We start from the raw sequence: 17,517 nt of genomic DNA on the forward strand, positions 1-17,517 counted from the left end.
CTATTATAAACGAATTTACAGGCATTCAGTTTGTTTTAACTCCTAATGGCTGGGTTTATATGAAAGAAGGAATAAGAAGGGAGACTTTAGTTTTTGATTTTCAACTGCAAAGGGAATAGCTTATTTCATAACTATTTTCAAAATTCCCTGCATGTGTTGGAATTTTTTTTACATGTACTGTAGTTGTATAAACACTGCTCCGCCTTTCATAATGCACATGGTCCTTAATTCCACAAGGGTCAGCAGGACTACAGCAAAACACAAAATACAAGGGACGTGGTTCTCTTATATTTTGAGAGCCAAGGTTCCCAACACACTAGGAATTGCATAAAGGGCAAAGTCATCTGTTAGAATGGCAAGTAAGGTAAGTTTTCACACAGGAACAAAGTGAAAAATCAAGGAACTTTGTGTCTTATATAGGACTGCACCATAAAGGATTAACAGTGTCAAACAAAACTTGGGTAAGCCCAACTCCAATACTTTATTCCAAAAAATCTGTACTTTCCATGTTCGCCACTTAATATTTACACTAGCATGAAGTTGATGTAGCATGCTTTTAAGGGAAGTATAATTTCATAAATATACAGTTGTCTCATTATGTACAAACACCCTGTTCTAATTTCTGTGAATGCAGAAAACTGGTAATTATTCTTCTAACAATTTTCGACAGACTCATCTAGGAAAATACTGGTAGCCCACAAATTGTGTGTTATAAAGGGTATAATTACAAAGCTATTGTAAGTCTTTAACAATCCTTTCAGTGGCTTTGCTTTTATTAGAGGCACATAGACATTAGTGCGTGCTTCATTAAGATTCATGTTTCTGTTCTGTACAATAGGAAAAGGAAGCAAAAATTCATCTGTCACAAGTGTCTTCATTTCAGTTCCCAAAAGAAGACCATTTTGTTAAAGCTTCTGAGTTTACTAAGGCTGCAAAAGCCAGGGAATTTCATTGGTTTGTCTTCAAATACCATGTAGAAAAATCATGCTAATTTTAATAGCCTCTTGGGGATAGTTTTGTGTTGGTTCTTTTTTAAAAGGGGAAATGCACGATCATAATTTAATTTTTGTTTAAAAAGATGGTGAGGCAATCTCTTTCTTCTTGCTCAAATTGTAAACAGGAGAGGAAATCCTGAACTGACTAATGAGAGTGCAAGGGTAACAAGCGTGATAAATACTATACATCAAATGATAATGACTTACATTTTCTACTTGTAGTGGAGTAGCACTCAGCTCCAGATGCAAGCAAGCTCTGCCTATGCCATGTAGCAGCCAAGGCACTGAGCCCAACCTAACACTCTTTGCTTATCAGCTGTAGCTTTGTGCTGTGTTAACCATGGCTACGTCATTTTTGGTTAGTCTAGAATGTGGGCAGAGTGGGTTTCCATCTGCCTGGCAAAAAATGAAAAGACAGTTTGGCTGTCCTAAAGCTCTTGCAGTGTAAATCCACAAGTGAAAAACACTGCAGAGAAATTAAGGGACTGACTTACCCCAAGTCATGCAGCAGCAGCATAAAAAACCCCACAGTATTCTCATTCATTCGAGTTCTGGACTGTTGCTGTTGCCCAGGGACTATCCCCAGGAATAAAGGAATTTTAGTACTCGATGGAAAAATAACTAAAACCAAAATAACAAAGTGAAACCATTTACCTGAAATGCACAAGGTGTGTTATCCATACAATATACTCTCAGATTGTAATCCAGAGAATTGCAAGACAGGCAGCCAAAAACCGCTACTTTCAGCTGTCGAACGGCACAGTCAGAGATCGGTTCTCCAATAAGAGCATAAGTTCCAAAGCTGTTTAAGAGAATGTGACAGGCATAAGGATCCAACAGGCAGTAGCAAGAAGTAGTTTCCTCTTCCACAGACATCACTTCCTGCAAAATGAAACTCAGGTTAAAAAAAATTAAAGTAATAAAATCAATAGGCCTTGACAATAGGAATTATGACATTATTTGTTTATTTTTATTCAACTAGAATGTAAAGTATTTCTGAGAGCCCATCTGCACACTCTTTACTCATGTTGACCTCAGGGAAAGGGAGAAGGTAGACTACCTAAATGAGTAAATACTCGCTATTTAGCCCTGAGTCAGCAATAGGATTTATGGCAATATATTGTGCAGAATTCAATGTGTACAGCATATAATAATCATGATGATGCGTAAGCAATTTTAGCATCTTTTTTCAAGTGCTCTTGACTCTCTAGCTAATTTTTTTTCCCAATGTCAAGTTAAGAAATTACCTTGAAGATTAAAGTCAATAAGCAAACCTTGAACAATAGTTGGTATTTGACTTCCTTTCAGAACATCCATTACAGTTAACATTTACCTTCATCAAAAAACTACCTATCCCACTCTTTTGCCTTTCATGCTTAGTTCTGCATTACAGCATCATTAGATGAGGTATCTGAGCAGTCTACAGTCTGGTGTTACAATCCTCATTATTTCCAGGGTGTTTTTAACCAACACTGATAGAGCTGACTAAGTATTGAGCGCATCTAAGGTAAGAAAACTAAGCTGAACTTGAAATGGTTTAAACAAGAGCAACGAACAACATAGTAGTGGTTTAGAGGAGGAAAAGGATAGAGTGACTTATGGTATCCATGAATGTTTTAACTACTGGTTTTTTTCTCCCCTCACAATGCAATGAACCAAGTAGTTCCATCAGCAGCAGTGCAATAAAATCTGATTGACTATGGATTTGTGTCTAGTTACCGGATTCTGCAGTTCTAATTACATGTACAGTGAACAGTTTATAGTTGGGAAATTCAGCACCTTTCTATCCTGTGTGGATTTCTGTAATGTTGAATAACAGTTTGGTTCATGCTTTAGCCGTCCCTTTATGAGTATTATTAGTAGGCTGTCTCCCCAGATGATGCAGAAAGTTTAATAAGTTTGAGTGCTGCCTACCAAGCAGTTTCAGTCGAAGATGGCCAGTGGGCTTAAAAAATGCAGGTGGACAGACACAACTGATCAAATGCCCATGTCATGAATGCACGAAGCTTAATTTCCCCAGTAAATCAGGATTAGAAAATGCATGTTCAACTAAAAAAGCAAAATATTTCATTTAATGTACACTAATCCTTCAGAGGTTATGAGCACAGCGTGATCACTGAATGCCCATTAAAATGACATATACAAAGAGACAAGATTTTTAAATCAGGAGGATCCTTCTAGGTTAAAAAAAAAAAAAAAAATTAAACTTGAAGTTTGTACTTTTAACCAGTTCCATAACTTTATGTCATGATAAATTCTTGCGTGGATATAGTGATCTGTTCTCACATGAGTCTTTGTGGAATCTATGATCTATCAAAACAATGTTTTTACAAATGAATGGCTACTGCCTCCATTATTAAGTGAACTGAGAAAATGAATACTTTCTCACGTCACATGGGCTAGATCATAAAGTTGACCCTTTATTGCACATCTTGGTAAAATAGTTGAAAACAGTTTAGCTGCTTCTTAACAAAATGCAAAATCTTTTTTTGTTGTTGTTGTTTCTTTAAGATGCCTGTTTCTATCACTTACATAATCTTTGACCTGTGCCTGCATCAATAAGAGTAATCATGTTTCCATCATTAATACAACCTTTTAAGTGGGAGCAGAAGTCTAAACTTACCTCCCATTTTCCTTGCTGTGTCCTTTTTTTCAAGTGAATATTCCAGTGCTCCGAATTTACTTCTGCGCAGTGTGGTATCGTCAAGGCAAATGGGGTGCTGACAGACAAGTCTGAGGGCCCACAAGTTACTTCTGGTCCTAGAAGAACATCTGTGCCTTCTGGCTGTAGGCTTGGGGGGGGGCGGGGGGGGGGGGGGGGGGAGGCAGGGAGAGACAATAACATCTGTCAGGCTCTTTTTAATAAGGAGTGAAAATTTACTTTAACTGCAAATTTTAAAATATTTTAGTTAAAATCTAAGTACCTCACTCATCCGTTACAGAAAAGGATAAGCAAGCCAATTACTGTGCTAATTTTCATGTAGAAGCAGTAGCTGGAGATGAAACAAAACTGTTAGGCCACATCTACTCAAATCATTGGCTGGTCAGTTTAGGATTCTGGTCTTTAAAATACATTTCAATTTGTTTAAATCAAATACAACACTAAAATTACTCTATGCAAGTAAGCCTTGCTTTATGCACCAGCTGGTAGTATTACCATCTAATTCTGCCTTCAAAGACTGTCATCAACAATATTTTCACAGTACTGAAGATAAAACAAATTACGGTTTTAAAAACACAGTCTCATAAATTTTTCCAGATTGAGTGTGATCTCCCTGGTTTGAAAACACATTTATATTCTGCAGAATGAACAAGCTAGGAAACTTACAGTAGACATCAGGGACAGGACTTCTTTGCTTAAATTTAGAACTCTGCAAAGTAGATATGTGCATGTGGGCTCCATTACAGTCAATGGAGATCCCCATCAGCACAACTGAAGTCTAGGGATTCATCTAATCTGAATGTAATCACCTATGTTTGATTAGCTTAACTGCTTGCTAAGTTATAAAGACGAAGTATCTGACAAGAATTTAACCCTGTGTCCCACATAAATTGTGTTTTCCCTACCTCTTACAATAAATACCTGTGCAGAGCCAGCGACAAAGTCGATGAGACTCACTTGGATATAAAACTAGCAATTGAAACATCTTGCCCTGTTGGTTTTGGTTTGGTTTTGTTTGTGGTTTTTTTTTGTTTTGTTTCGTTTGGAGTGGGGTGGCTGGGTGTGGTTTTTGTTTGTTTGTTTGGGGTTTTTTTTTGTTACACTGTAATCCACCTGGCTTGTATGATCCCTATGTCCAGCTTCTAAATTCCTGGACATGTAGTTCACTCTTAAAATTAAAGCAAATGGTGTTTCCAAGATAAAAAATGAGGGGAAGAACCTCAACCAAAGATATAAATAAGAAGATAAAATAATAAAACCAAGGTATAAGTAAGGGGAAAAACCCTGCTTAAAAATTAGGATATACTTCCACGGCCATGTCACAAGCTAACAACAACAACAACATTGCCCTTTAGAAGTTTGCAGTAGCAGCATGGCAACAGCCAAACCATCCCATACTGCCTGTGCTGAGCCCAGCGCTTCATGGCTATACTGTTAAATTCTAAGTTACCCAACCTGACTTGGATAATACATTTAAGTGAATGTAGCTCTCATGTAGGCACACTTATGTGTAGCCCTGCACTTAATCAGATTCCAATCCTGTAAATTGACTTTGCACATCTATCTATCTAACATCCCCTGGGGGTAGCATTCTCAGTATAGCTGTAGTAGTAGGTGCTCAGAAAATGCAGTTATAAAAACACCATTCTTGCTAAAGACTTGAAAAGTTCGACAACTTCAGTGACATCCCTTACTAAAGACTACATGTACAAGTATTTGTGAGATGAAGACTGGAGTGAAAAAAAAAAAGACACAACATGCTAACAAAAAAGGCCAACTCTGCTTTTTCTTTTTCAAGTGTCATAATAAAAAATGTTCCCTAAGTGTCAGTGCTTCTAAGTGTTTGTAGGATTCTTAGGCTAAAAAAAAAAAAAAATCAAAGCACAAACACAGCCTCTGCTATAGCTGCCATGTTCCTCTTAAACAGCAAGTATGTAAGAGGGGGAGGGAAAAGTAGAGAGCACAAAGCATACACTGCTTGCAGGCCTTGCTGCAGCAAAGCATCTCAGCAATGGCAGCGGTCTTACTGCATTTAGAGACATGTGAGATTTGTTGAACTGATATTAGAATGACTGCTCTAAGCAAACAGTTCAAGCAAAAAACTACTTGCTTCTGCTTACGCCTATGAATAACAAACAATTTTTCACATCTCCTGCATTGCTAGGAAAATACTATTTTTGCACAAAATACCATCACTTAACACCAACCACTGCTACTCTTTACAAATGGTAGTTGATTTCCTTGAAAATAAAACCTTCCAGCAGTTACCCCAAATCACCTCTTTTTCCAGCTAATTTAAGAAATCATCCAGTTACTTACAAACACAAAGAAAAATGCCTCAGAATTATTAGAACCCCTCAAGCCAACTTTTATACGTATTTATTTTTCAGTAAGTTATTCAGTTCGTATGATTCCTCTCTGCTGTACCTCGGCAAAGGCTGATGCGTTCTACTTCCTTATCTCTGTTTTGATGCAGCTGCAGGAAGGGGGTGACAAAAGTGTATTTCCAGAGAGGGAGTCAAACCTTAGTTATTTAACTTGGTTGGTGAATTTCTATCCTATCTCTCTCCCAACACATACATCCTCTGCCAAGTGGCTGCTGCTGACAAACGCGTAAAACACAGGGAGGGTGGGGAGCTGGTGGCGGTGGAATTTTGCTAAAGTTACCTCCAGTACAAAGCTTGACAATTCATCTTTAGTAATGGGAGCAAAATATAGGTTATTTTGTTTTCAGCACAACACCCTTAGGAGACATAAATCCAGAGTTTTAGTTATGCTACTGGTGATGATTCCTATCAGAAATAGCTCAAATTTTTCAAGCCTCAAGAATGAAACAAAACACAAATATACAAGACAGAAAAAGAAATAACACCAATAGTGGTAGGAGAGTCCTGGTAGCAGCCTGTCAAAGTTGATGTGAAAGACAACTGAGATATGATGACTGTAGCCTACCAAGCGCCCTCCCTCCTACCTCATTAAAAAATAAAACCAAAAAAACAACCAAACAAAAAGCAAGCCAGAGCCACTGGCAGATTTCCAGGGTCACTCTGTATAATTGCCAACTGCATACATCATGGAGAGAGAAATAGCAGGGGTGTATGTGAATGACCAATGACGAACTAGTCTGAAAGGAACCATTTAATTGCTTTTAGAGAATCATTCCCCTCATAGAACATATTGGACAAACATGGGAGTCCTGGGAATTATTTAATGCCACATGAACTGAAATCAGTTAATTAGATGAACTCTTACACTTGTTGCAAGTAGCAACAGTCTTCTGTGTAATAACTGACATGATATTAAGACTCTCATGCAGTTCTGAGCCATTTATTAGGCAAGGCAGGAAAGGGAAACGTTACCAAATGCGAGTATTTAATATTCCCATTGTTGCGAGGTAAAACAAATCAGTAACCAGATTGGTCCCCTCAAATCCATCAAAATCAAAGGTCTGTAAGTTTTCCAGTAAAAGACAGACAAATAGTCACTATTGCTGAGCAAAAAATTAAAAAACATTTTTTCTAAAAATACTACACTGGCAAGGAAAGTTAGGAATTTCACCCCACAATATTTTGCCCTCTACAATGTACTAGTAAAGAAAGAGGTTTCTTGCACTGAGAGTTTCATTTTCAGTTTAGAAATTGCTGCTAGAGGGGCATTTGTACCTGAAGACAGAATGCTGAGAAAATTTTATGAGGAGGATCTAGTCCCTCAAAAGGAGAAGGTCCGGTGCCACTCAAAGCCCCGTTTGTGTCAGCTACCAAAGCAGCTGGTTGTATGTCTGTCAGCCTAGCCTAAAGAAGCAGCAAATGGTGCTACAAGTGCTAGATTTTCTTATCACTTTTTGCTGTGCAGAGGCCCCAAGTTGCAAGTGTGGTGCTACCAAGGTGTGCATTCCATCCCAAAGCACTGCTCTGTTAAAATTCCATGTTGGAATACTGTGAAGGTTAACTAGAGAAGCAAGGAAGTGAAGAGGAAACAATGCTGAGTGTCCCTTTTTTCCTGGACGCAATGAATTTCAGAGAATAATTTAATATTTGCCTTTCAATATTTACTCTCCTAGTGGCTTATCATTAGCATCTGCAACAGAGAACCTAACGGCATAACAGGCTCCTAAATGAACCATGATACCTGGGAAGTGAAGACTGTCTGGTAATGAACGCATCTGTGCCTTGAGTCTGGATTTCTCATTGCAGTTCACTCCTTGGATGGCAAAAATACTTGCTTTCAGACTGCTACAGACACTGAAATACCGTTTTTTCCCTCCCCTTTGCACCGACACTCATACAAATGAATGTGATGGAAAAGCAGCAAAATAAATTCATGGTTTAAAACAATCAGTTTAAAAAAAAGGAACACCATGATATTTAAACTATATACCCATCAAGCCTGCAGTTTACAGCTGGAATGGATTCCATTGCTGTGGGTTGTTTTTGCGAGATGAGAAAATTTTGCCTTTGGAAAATAAAGTACATTATTTGTCACATTCATATACCACATTGCATGTAAATGCATACATTCATAAAGCTTTGATTTTTCAGATTATATAATTACAAAATATGTTTAAGTCTGGGCAAGACTGTCTGGTTTGATTCTGTGTATGCAAATTCCATCATGTGAATACTATGTATAGGCGCTGGACATTTGAAGTTAGGTGCGCATCAGAAATACATTCCATTTTTTATATTGTGTGTCCAGCTCTGTTCAGTTACCATTGAACCTTCACATTAATGCTAAATTCCTACAGATCCAAAAGGCAAAGAAAACAGGGGGAGTAGTAGCATGAGACCTGGTTTTCTCAGTCCTCTCAGTTTTCTCCTTCTATTTTTCCACTCTCTCATCTTCCCCACTCTTATTTTGACTGTATGGTTGGAATCTCTGAAAACCATATTTTACAGTATTTTCATAGTCATTGCATCTCAGTTATGCTTTTTTCTAATATTTAGAATATAGAGGCACATATTCACAATTTACAAATTTTAGTTAATTCAAAGTCATAAGAAGTTTTTGTATGATACTAATCAAACACACTAATATACTTGAACAACTCCCAACTTCATGTTTGATGGAAGAATGCAGTGTGAGGGTTTCTTTATATTCAGGGACCCAAATCTTTACAGTTTATACTGGCACATGTAAAGAAAAATGATTTGTTTATACTGTAGGTGACTAAATGGTCATCTTAATTAAGAATCACTTTGGCTATTCTCATCTTTTCTTACATTGCAATCGGTATGGTATTGGAAACATGCTATTAAAATGACAGCAGCATGCAGAGTGTATTGTAGGAGAAAAAGAAAGAGAAAAAGATGGCGGTCAGGAAAAATACAAATATTTCAGGGCAGATTCTGCCATCTGTTATAGCTCAGTTAACCTTGTTATCAAGTATGGAATACAGATCACATTCAACAAGGACACTGTATTATCTGAATAATTGCAGACTGACATTTTTCTCTTTGATACAGTTTTCACACAGGATATTTTATAGAGCTTTACGTGCATTAAAGGCACATAAGAGAACTGCAACAAATTTGCTTACTTCTTCAGAGTGAATCAGTAATGTAATTGGGACCAGAACCCAGGATCCCAAATACTTGCCCATGCCTCATGTCCCCCCACCCCGCCAGTAAGTTCTATCATTAGATGACTGGATTATCAGCTCTTTCTGACTGGAATACCAAACCTTTCACTGCATTCAAGAACATCTGCTTTTTCATTAGCACGTAACTACAACATGTAAAAGCCATACATAGAAGCAGATCCCACCTCCCCCAGCTACTTAACTACATGACAAGGTTTCCCCCCTTTACTTGAGAAGCATCAGGTGAGTGGCAGTTTTGGGGAGGTAAGACAATGTGCTCAGTGTGCTGACTTAGCAGAAATTATCTCCTCATGGGGCTCAGCATATAATAATCATAATTTGCCACTTTTCAGCCTGCCTCTCTCCAACATCTCCTTTTCTTACAATTGCAATTTTTTTTTTTTTTAACCAGAGTATTATGCTCCCTCTATAAAAAGGAAAGCTCAAAGCTGAAGCGTCACGCTATGTAAAAGGTGTCAGTGCTTCTAGTGATTTTGTTCCAGCTGTTCTCATCTTATTTCTAGACCCCAGTAAGACCAGCTACTCTGCCACAGCTGGCAGTCACTTCTCTCCTTCGTAACAATCTAATTGGATTGCAGTATGTATTTTTTATTCATTTTTCACTTCTAAAACCTCTTTAAGCACGTACGCTGGCAGCAGGTGGTTGTGGAGCACTAGCATTTTAAAGACAACAGCCACACCCTAGCCCTTGTGCTAGCTCTTCCATGATGAGCACATGGGGTTCAAGACTAGGCTGTTGTGAATGGACACACAATCTCTAGTAGAATCCTAAAGTATTTCAGTGCTATCTATCATCTGCACAGAGCTGCTGTCACATCTACTGAAATACTGTTTTGCTTTTCTTGAACACACTTGACCTGCCTCCTTGGTGGGGAGAATTCGGGATGGGGGGATGTTAACAATGGCCTAGGGGTGAGGAGTCCTTCCATCTAAGTTACCTACAGGCTCTGGCTGATTCTTGGCTGGATAGAACTAGCCAGGAGATCTCCCAGTCAACAGTGCCAAGACATACACATCCCACTCCCGTTAACCAAGTGACAATTTCTAACTGCACAGAACCACTTGCTAGCTGTACTTCCCTGCAGCCTGTAACTAACTTCAGTGGTGCATCTTGAGGTGTTCTGGTTCAAGGAACAAACCAGCAGATAGTGATCTCTGTTTCAGCATAGCTCTGCTTAGTCTTTCTGGCTTAAGTACGAAGTCAGAATTACGCAAGGAGGCAAGAGACATTTCACTCATTCTCGCTTGGGCCAGAATCAATAGCTGTGTTGTTTCTTTCACAAACATCAATAACCTGTACTTTCTGCCAGCATCAAAGCACACGTATGGTGTTTGAAGGTTGAGCTTAGTTATTTTTCTCTGTAAGTAGTCCTTTAGTGGTTCTTTAGGAAATTCTAGCCGCAAGAAGCATCCTGGAGGAAGCCCATATACGTGTCCCTAAGACTTTTTGGTTTGGTGTCTTTTTGGAGGGACTACCAGTTCCATTACTCATTTGTTCAGTTACATGAGACACTAAAGAATTTTCAGACCTGACTTTGATTTCTGGTTAGGATACAATGAGTTTTTCATTCCACAGAGGAATGTATCAATTTACAGCAAAACCAGCTGATAATCTCATCACAGTACACAGTAGTACACAGACAGGGATTCCCCCCCCCCCCCCCCCAATTACAAAGTGAATTCAACATAGCTTTATCAGATCCCATATCATCTCTGTTCCTCTGCGTCTTTTAAGGTATATCTCATACCAACTTACCTCAATAGCTAAATGAAGATTAGAATAGAAGTGACAGCTAACCCACTAGGCCCAAATAATCTAAATCTGAACAGTATGATCCTTGTTCTTTCAGACACATTTAAGATGCATAAGGTACCTATTATGGTGAGTTCAAATCCCTGCAAGAACAACACAGGACATTAAATTAAATTCCACTGACTACCATATGATGTGGACAAGGTTTCATTCAGAAATTAATTATAACTTGAGCCACTTCATTTTTAATGGTGGTACATCTTCAACTTAGGAAGTAAAGAAAATCTATCCTCTTTCTCTAATCCACTATTTTACTCTTCCTCCACATCCAAGCGTTGCGCCTGTTCAGATGGACAATTGTCTACATTTTAGGGATATCCGCGTGACAGACCATGTGCTTGTATAGCAGTTCTGCAGGGTGGTTTAGTACTTCTATCATCTTCCATACACACGTACAACTCGGGTACTAATTCTGAACTGCTGGCATGTCCTCCCACCCTCAGAACATGGAAGCCCATGGGCAATAAAAGAGAAGGTTCCCTGCACGTCAGTGCAATCTGGAGCTGCTAGAAAAGTCTGGTTTATTCCACCCAGTTCAGATGGGTGAAAGATACATCAATCTTGCCTCAACTATGTGAAGAAAAATACAGTATTTTGATGGAGAAAAAAAATTAATGTTTGTTTTTGTCTCACTTTACAGAATTTCACTTTAAAGAAGGAAAGAAAAAATCTCCCTGTGATAATCTTTGGTTTGGTTTGCTACCTCTGCTTCTGCCTACAAAAAAGAAAAAGAGCAGGCAAATTTTGCTGCTTGTTTTTAATTAACCTATTTTAATTCATTTCTGCAGAACCCTTGCAGATAAAACAGCTGGTTTTTTTTTTTTTTTCTTCCTTCCTTTTACATATCTTAATCTTTCATGGAAAATGATCAAAAAAGTATGGCAGCAGATGGGGATGGAATATGGAAGTTTTCACAAAGGAGTTCAGATATGAGAAAAAAATAGATTTCTCTTTAAGCTTTGAAAAATATTTCTAGGCTTTAAAATTTATAGACAGCTTTGTATCTTTCAGTTCTTAAAGGAAAATTCCAGCAATCCTTTGGCTATGAGTTATTGTAAGTAAATATTTACTGCATATGCAGTTATTTTCTTCTTTCCACATCTCCTCAGATATATCCACCAATTTTTCAGTGCTTATAGCTGAATGTATATTTAAGGTGAGGGAGATAAGAGAAATAACTGCTGTAAAGAACTATAACCAACTCTCCTGTCTCCAGTTGTACAAAACTGCCCTTGATTACTACTTCTAAAAACTGTCCCTCTCACAAGTACTCATAATGAGACTTAATCAGCGAATCACTCTTCACCTGGGACCAATGCCTCCTGAAATTATCCTTAAATTAATCAGTTAAAGTATACACTACAGATTATTCACTTAGCTCTGTTCGGAATGTAAATTATGAAAGGGTAGTTCAAGAAAGCTAAGAAGGTTATTTAAGAACAAAAATATTGTTTGGAGTGCCTCACTGCAACTTGTAAGACTGGATGTAAGGGTAGGACCAATAAATTCTGTCAGTGCACTTACTGAACTACAGTTTGCCAGCCTCATGCAGAATTAGGAGCAGCAGAAAAACTCAACATCAAGAATAGAAGAAATCAATTCAAGAGAAGTTTAGATTACAGCAAGGAAAAAAAGGTGAGAAAATTCAACTGAAAAGCCTCAGTGGAACAAAGCCACATTACAGAATTAACGACCCTTGCTACTTTAAACTCGCTGAGGATCTGGTATGTGCAGATTCTGTATCATTAACACTTTTCACTGGATGAAGACACGGTCTTGTACTTGCAGAGATGCACACAAGATGCAGCAGCTGACCTCTGGCAACAGCTCAAAAGGGGGGACTGTAGAGTGCTTTTCAGTAGCTTATTTCAATTAAATATAATTTTATTATCCCTGTCACTTCTCATCTGACAGTCTCAAAAGATTTAGCAGTCATTTATCCTCCAGAGAAGGGCAGTAGAGAGATTGCCTTGTCCACTGCTGAAATGCAGTTGTTCAGAAGTGTGGAAGAGTAGCTTGTGACAGTTTAAGGACACAGAATACCTTACTACTTTAGAAGCCGACATCAGGTACCTAGATGTTCCTCTAGGTTTAAATGGGGAAAGACTCCGGCTTTAATGATTTTTTTTCTTTAAAACCATTGTTGCATACCTTTAGTGACAGCAAGAGGTGAGAAATTTTGTTTAGTCTTAGAGGCCTACCTGCAGCAATAGAGTTCTATCTAGCATAGAAAAAGGGAGGGATGCCAAGGTGAACAGTGCTGTAAAAAAGACTAAATTGCTGTTTCTGCTGCTTGCCATGAGTATATTCCTGAGAGGTCTTATTCAGGCACTAGACTGACTCTACTTAGAGTCACAAAATAAAGAAAACCCATTGTAAACAGTAAGTGAAGAAGGTGACGTATAGTACGTTATACATTAGCGGTAATGAAAACAAAGCCTTAAGTGATACACATACCAGAGTCTAGTAGCACAAGTCAAAGGCTGAGCACAAGATTTTTTAATGTTTTGCGTTTGCTGACACTTAATCCTTAAAGGGTAACATCAAGGTTCCCTAAACTGGGGGGTGGCAGGCAGAAGGAATATACCTGAACAAAGTATATAAGCCAGAATGACTGTGGCAGGCTTTGCTGAGTAATACGTCACTGAGAAGCTAAGAGACAGGGTATATTTACCCGTATTTTACCTGCAAAAAGACATGAAATCCTGGAAAATACAGGCAGGAAATGGGGTAAAACAAACCGGTAGAGGAGTTTCTTGTGTTGTTCAAACTCAAATGCTTGCATGGGGAAAGGAATTGGGACAAGTATTTACAACAATAGGTGGAGGTTTGATACTGAAAGAAGACAGCATGACTAGTCATTAATAACACTAAAACGTGTAGTAATTTGAGAGGTATCTTAAGTACTGCTTGGTGTCTAGACAGTAACTTGAGATCAAATTCCTGTTTTTCTTTCCCGTTCTTCTACTACTGTTACTTCAGACAAGAAGTTTAAGACTTAACTTCAAACGCATTTTAGTTCTTCAGGGGCAACTTCAGGCATCCTGACCCAGTGTTGGCACTGTGGGCTGCTCCTGTATCTCACTATGGCAACTAGACACATTATTTAGTTAATGAATGGTTGCACTTCTTACCCCAAGCACTTCTAGCGCTTTTCACCTCAGCTCTTAAGAGTAGTGCAAACCCTAGTATCTCTCAAGTCACTTAAATTCACAGGGAACTTGCCAAGGACCAAACATAACCGTTCCCTAAAGTTTTCACTTTAGAATAAACTTACCTTAGAAACTAAATAACCCAAACTTTTACCTCATGAAAAAAACAAAAACCCCACACAAACAAAAAAAATAGTCTTAGGGAATTAAAAAACCAACCATAGGTCTAAAAATGAAGAATATGTTCTAACGGTCTCAACAGTTCAACACTATGGGTAGCATTTCATAAGCTTTACCTTCCCTCTGAATCCAGGTATTAGTCTAGTGAGAATGCTACACTTAGACTAAACAAGCTCTCTTCATTTGCTGAATTACACTCAATTACATACCAGTTTTCTAATTTTACTCTCTTGTAGGGTTTGATCAGTTTCTAGCTGAAAGCGAGTGAACCAAACAAGCAAACTGAACTAAACTTGGGTTCTGCTGATGTGTGGTCTGTCAGGCTCAAAGAAACAAGAGTGCAGAGCACTTTGATTCTTTATAATCCATGTTGTGTGAAAATTAAAGCCGCTAGGAAGTCTTTTTATGGGAACAGCTATCAAAATCTGCTAAAACCATCTCTTTCTCTGGCCATGTTTATTCATGGAAATAAAGGGGAAAATCCATTCTAAAGCAAGTGTCTTTGGGCCAAATTCCATTGTCTTTCTGATGCAGAGTGAAGGCAACTGAAGTGATTACAGCGGAATTGATGAAAACACCCACATGTGCAGCTGGCAACCGAATTTGGTGCCATGCATCTAACAGAACATTTTAAAAGTTTTAAAAGCATCTAGAAATGAGCTAGGTTTCTTTTGTACGACAGACATTCGCAACATACGTGATGCATCAACATAAAAAAAAACCCAGTGACCTGCATTTGCCAAACCATAGTTCTTGTTTCCTTTTTTTCCTTCTTCTCTTTGAAATAAACATGACAGAGCTGAAACCTTGAGAACCTCAGAGAATTAACTTGTCTATTTATGAAAGACCACCAGTATTTCAAACATCACCTTCCTGTCCCACCAGATGCAATGTTGAAAAAACCCCTAAGGATCAAAGTGCAGTTTAATTTGTACTGTTCATCAGCTGGTGCCGGCAAATCTGTCTGGGCAACAGATTTTAATGATGAATTATAAAACAACATAATTTAAGAAATGGTCCTGAGCATTCACGTATTTGCATCATCTAGGCTACCAAACAACTGTCACGAAATAACAACAATTTGGTACCTACACACCATAGGGTCATTCAAACTGATGACCTGGATAGCAAATTTTAACCCGCTGTCTGCATATTATGAGAGTCTCTGGACACAAAGGTTCTATAACAAGTAATTAATGAAAGCACCTGTGCTGTTAGTAGACTTGCATGACATAAGTCTGCAAATCAAAAATGATAAAATCATTGATTCAGAATTCAACACTTATCATGCATCAATCTCCTTGAGGCATCCCATCCTTTAACAACATTTGCAATAATTCCATGTGATTTCACAGAAGCATCGCACAAAGATCATTGCTGCTGTCATTTATACAGATACAGCGTATGTCACAACAGTGTGGTCACACCAGCAACGGGGAAGATGGAGTGACTCTTGCACATTCCATTCCTTTAGAAAGTGTTGACAAGAAATCCATTAAATGAGACAGTTCCGCAGGTTCTGGATGGGTGCGTGTAGGTTTTTTATGTACTTCTTACCTGGACTCCTTCTGAGTGATGGCAACATAGATTTCCCACGAACTCTCTTCAGGAATAGCTCCATGTGGTATCAACAAACTGACTCCTACAAAAGAGCAAAGGCAGAACTTACCTTTGGGAAAGGCACTGGATGTAAAGAACAATGCACAACTGGCCTCTGATTTACAAAACCTAGAAAGGCCATCCAGTAGAGCAGAAGAACGCTCCTCTGAAATAGTGGTTCTGACTACAACATTATCCGATGAAAAGAAAATACATTATTGATATGATCCATATAGTTACTAATATTTAACTGTCTTAGAGCCTGGAATTATATAGTCATATGCCTAAAAACGTCTTGCTTCAACACAGCTCTTAAATAGTTGACTTCCCATTGTTTTGTGTCACTAAATGACACTGGATTTGTAGTCTAGATGTGACTGAAGGCTTCTCTCATCCTTGGGTACAGGCAAACTTCTTTTTGACTTCACCACTTACACAAGAGGGAATAATTTATGGAAACAAAAGGTACCATCAGCTGTTTCCTTAAAGGCTTCCAGCAAGAGTGGTTTGTATTCCCAGTCACTTTGATGGTCTTGTTACCCTGTCAGGCTTTTATCTGATGTAGCAATAAAACAATCTCTTTTGAGTTCCCTATTTAATTGTTCTTCTCTTTTTTTAAAATAATAAATATAGTGAGAAGCACATGTCCCTTTGGTAACTTTTAAGTTAGCCTTTGCCAGTTTCTGGAAGGTGGTTAGGGCAAGCCAGTTATGAAAGATTTTAATCCTTCATTGACTCTTTCACTTTTATTTGCCAAAATGCCTTGTAGTGATACACTTCTTGCCATCTGCATAGCTCCACGTTTTACAAGACGTGATCATGGTTTCAGCTTCTCTTGAAACCTCTTTCTCTCTTTCTAACTTCGAAATCAAATCTGATAATTCTAGGATCACAAGGAATCTCATAACGGAGACTACCTAATCAAATTAATCTGAATTTGCATGGCAATCACCATACATTTTTGTTCATAATAACTAGTGAATCCAAGTGATACGATTTTCCTTTTCCTCCGCTAGTATAAATTAGAAGTTAACAAGGATGCTTTCCACCAGGTACCAGTGAAATTAGACTGTTGTATAGTGTACTCAATACAGAAAGACTATGTTTTACTTTGCATACGTCACACAATGCAGAACCTCAGCTAAGTAGTGACATGATTGCACTATAATTTACAACTGGCTACCAAATTTGATCTTACATAAATAGGCAGAAAGGAAGCATATAAATTGCAAAAGGACCAAATTAGTATTTAAATGATCTAATTGATGGGACTATCATTATATAAAGTAGTTAAATATATAGTATAAGGGACTTCTTCATTTATGACTTAACTGACTTAGTGCCTCTGCCTTTGTAAAATTCATTCCTGAACATAAAAACAATCTGTGAAGAAAGGAAGACATTCCATGTGTTGTGTATGACTGTACTCTAACTATTGTATCCCTGAATTATATACTGCTACCAATCTTCTCTAAATACAGACCACATTTTTTATGGTAACCTTTAAAGTACCCATT

The 17,517-nt window shown here is 38.1% G+C and overlaps 1 protein-coding gene across 3 annotated transcripts in view; it reads right to left on the minus strand.

Annotated features, from left to right (window-relative positions):
* Positions 1–17,517, minus strand: part of UNC5D (unc-5 netrin receptor D) — a 175,698-nt gene that overhangs the window by 17,262 nt on the left and 140,919 nt on the right. For all 3 annotated transcript variants that reach the window (XM_030035759.1, XM_030035760.1, XM_030035758.1), the window contains 3 exons: positions 15,959–16,043; positions 3,619–3,787; positions 1,650–1,877 (listed from right to left, as the gene is read on the minus strand). In XM_030035759.1, coding sequence (XP_029891619.1) covers positions 1,650–1,877; positions 3,619–3,787; positions 15,959–16,043 — 482 coding nt within the window. The remainder of the gene's footprint in view (positions 1–1,649; positions 1,878–3,618; positions 3,788–15,958; positions 16,044–17,517) is intronic.

The sequence above is a fragment of the Aquila chrysaetos genome, chromosome 13, assembly GCF_900496995.4.
Source record: "Aquila chrysaetos chrysaetos chromosome 13, bAquChr1.4, whole genome shotgun sequence".
NCBI classification, from domain to species: Eukaryota; Metazoa; Chordata; class Aves; order Accipitriformes; family Accipitridae; genus Aquila; species Aquila chrysaetos.